At 43.3% G+C, this 2,358-nt stretch overlaps 1 protein-coding gene across 1 annotated transcript in view; it reads right to left on the minus strand.

Moving 5' to 3' along the window:
• The window catches only part of GALNT10 (polypeptide N-acetylgalactosaminyltransferase 10), a 73,017-nt gene extending 72,138 nt beyond the window's left edge, over positions 1–879 (minus strand). The window contains exon 1 of the mRNA XM_010002126.1: positions 757–879. Coding sequence (XP_010000428.1) covers positions 757–879 — 123 coding nt within the window. The remainder of the gene's footprint in view (positions 1–756) is intronic.
• Between the last annotated feature and the right edge of the window lie 1,479 nt (positions 880–2,358).

A 2,358-nucleotide genomic window follows, 5' to 3' on the forward strand; every position in this document is an offset into this window, starting at 1 on the left:
ATCTTGTTTTCACGAAGAAAGGTAACTACTGTAGCTACTAAGAACTGCACAGGGAGCATGTTTGAATGGCAAAACACAGACCCACTTGTCCAGCATCAGGAGCACCTGCTCAACAAGAGAGATAATGTCCCTTAAAGAACAGCAAGTGTAATAAACCTTTTAGTTTCACACAGCACAGGAAACCTAGAATACTGCCTATTTCCTCACTCAGCTCTGTGTTGCCATTACAGCAAGTATCACCAAAAGGCTTAATAAGACCTTGAGTGAAGACCACTAAAAGGCCCGGTTTCTCAATAAACATATTTTTTCAAATTTTACTTCACATCTGTGAGATGGTTTAGCCACTTCATGTTCATTTCAGTTCCCTTTGATAATCATAAGTGTGGTCCATACTTATCTAGCACAGTAAAACCTGCTAATTTCACACATGGAATGAAGTAGCCCACCCTGGAAATAAGTCACTCAAATTCAAACAGGCTTGTTCAGCTACAGCACCCACATTTCAGTCCTTAGATGCCAAGTGATTCACACCATGTTTACCAAAATAAACTTTTCAAAGTTTGCTTTTATATCAGCTGATGAGTGACTAGTGAATACAACTGCCAACACAGCAGTCTCAAAGGTCTGCGAGGAGCCAAGCCCCTGAGACCTGCAAGGTCTAGGGCACAACCAGCCTAGCTGTCAAAGAAGTCTGCCTAGGAACTAGTTTTCTATTTATCTCTAGGCTGGCAGAGAGCAGAAGGGTTTTCCTCTCACTTTTACCAAGCCCTTCTCCTCCCTCCCTAGCCTCGGCAGCACAGGGAGTCTTGCTAAACCATCCTCTTCCTTATTAGCTTTCACCAGCTGCGACATGAAGCTGACAATCCTTGACAGCTTCATAGCTGCCCCCAGGTCAGAATGGCAAAGCCGATCATCATCCTCTGCTGAGGAGGACACAAGCAGCAGCTGCAGTCTGGGAAGCAGCAGGGAGTCACTCCCACCCAGCCCATTAACAGGGCTACATTGTCAGCAGTACCAGCTGGAAACTTTAAGCTTAATTGCACTAAAGGCAAAGTTCACAACTCCAAACTTTCCAAGAGGACCATTCTCACAAAGCATTTTTCACTCACAAGTTCGCAGGTGGTTTCTCAATCACAGCCTTGCAGCAAGCACCTATATCCCACTCCAGCCAGCTGGCAGCAGAGGGCACCACACAATCACCTATCTGATTTATATACTTCCATCATGCTCTCGAGTGAATTTATAGAGTACAAATTACTACTACAACAAGCTACAGGGTGACTCCATAAAGCATGCATCATATCAGATAAAACACTTGCAATGAAAGGCAGCTCATTTGCGACAATGCTTTTAGCCAGCAATTCAAGGAATGAGATGTTCAAGCTCAGTATCCCTCCAAGTTCAAATGACACATTCCCGTAACAGCAGGTATCATGCAGAGCTCTCCAGCCTGACCAGACTGGCACAGAGCAGCATCTCTGCAGAGCACTAGAAGTCACATAAATACTTGAATTAGGCCAAGCACAGACTACCAGCCCACAAACTCAGCTGTGTTTTATGTACTGCAGGACTACACATCAAGTAAACGTTTCAGCTGAACATGCCCAGCAGCTTCTGAGGCTGACAGTAAAGATTTGAGACAAAAGGTATAGTTGTATTTCACTTGCTTTTTCCTACTCCCACACCGACAGATATGTTTTCACCAATTATTAAGAAAACAGAAATAAAAAACACACAAAAGTCAATCTGCATTACTTGAGCATACTGATACAGTATGCTATATCAGGGTGAGCAGGCAAAGTACATTGATGAAGGAGCTATCAAGCTCACCCTTTTGCCATCAGCAGAAACACTTTAGTACCTCGATACCATCATCCCCATTTAAAGTCACGATACCAGCCAGACCTGTAATGCACACCACAAAAAAATGGACTTCCTCATTCTTATCTGCTGAGGGGCTGTACAAACACACTGATAAAGGACACTTCTGAGCATGCAGCTGTAGTGAAGAGGAACTCAGTGCATCAGCTTTTCATAAAGAGATCTGCAGCACGACCTTGAGGCCAAGACCTCGATGACTTAAGGCCATCCCGTCTCTGTGGAGCAAGAAGTACCCAAAAGTAGAAGGAAAGAACACAGACCTAATCCACCTTATTAAAGCAATACATTATTTTCAGCCACCATAATGTTTCCCCTGAACATGTAAATACAGAAGCAATTAGCTGCCTAGGCACTTTTGCAGAAACCACTTAGCATAATCTTTCCTAGAATATATTTACATGGCTTCTGATTGCTTAATTTTCTGACACATTTGTTTCAGCCACTAGAAAAATTAAATAAGGCAAGATCACCTACACT

This window comes from Chaetura pelagica, unplaced genomic scaffold (assembly GCF_000747805.2).
Source record: "Chaetura pelagica isolate M959 unplaced genomic scaffold, ChaPel_1.0 scaffold356, whole genome shotgun sequence".
NCBI lineage: Eukaryota > Metazoa > Chordata > Aves > Apodiformes > Apodidae > Chaetura > Chaetura pelagica.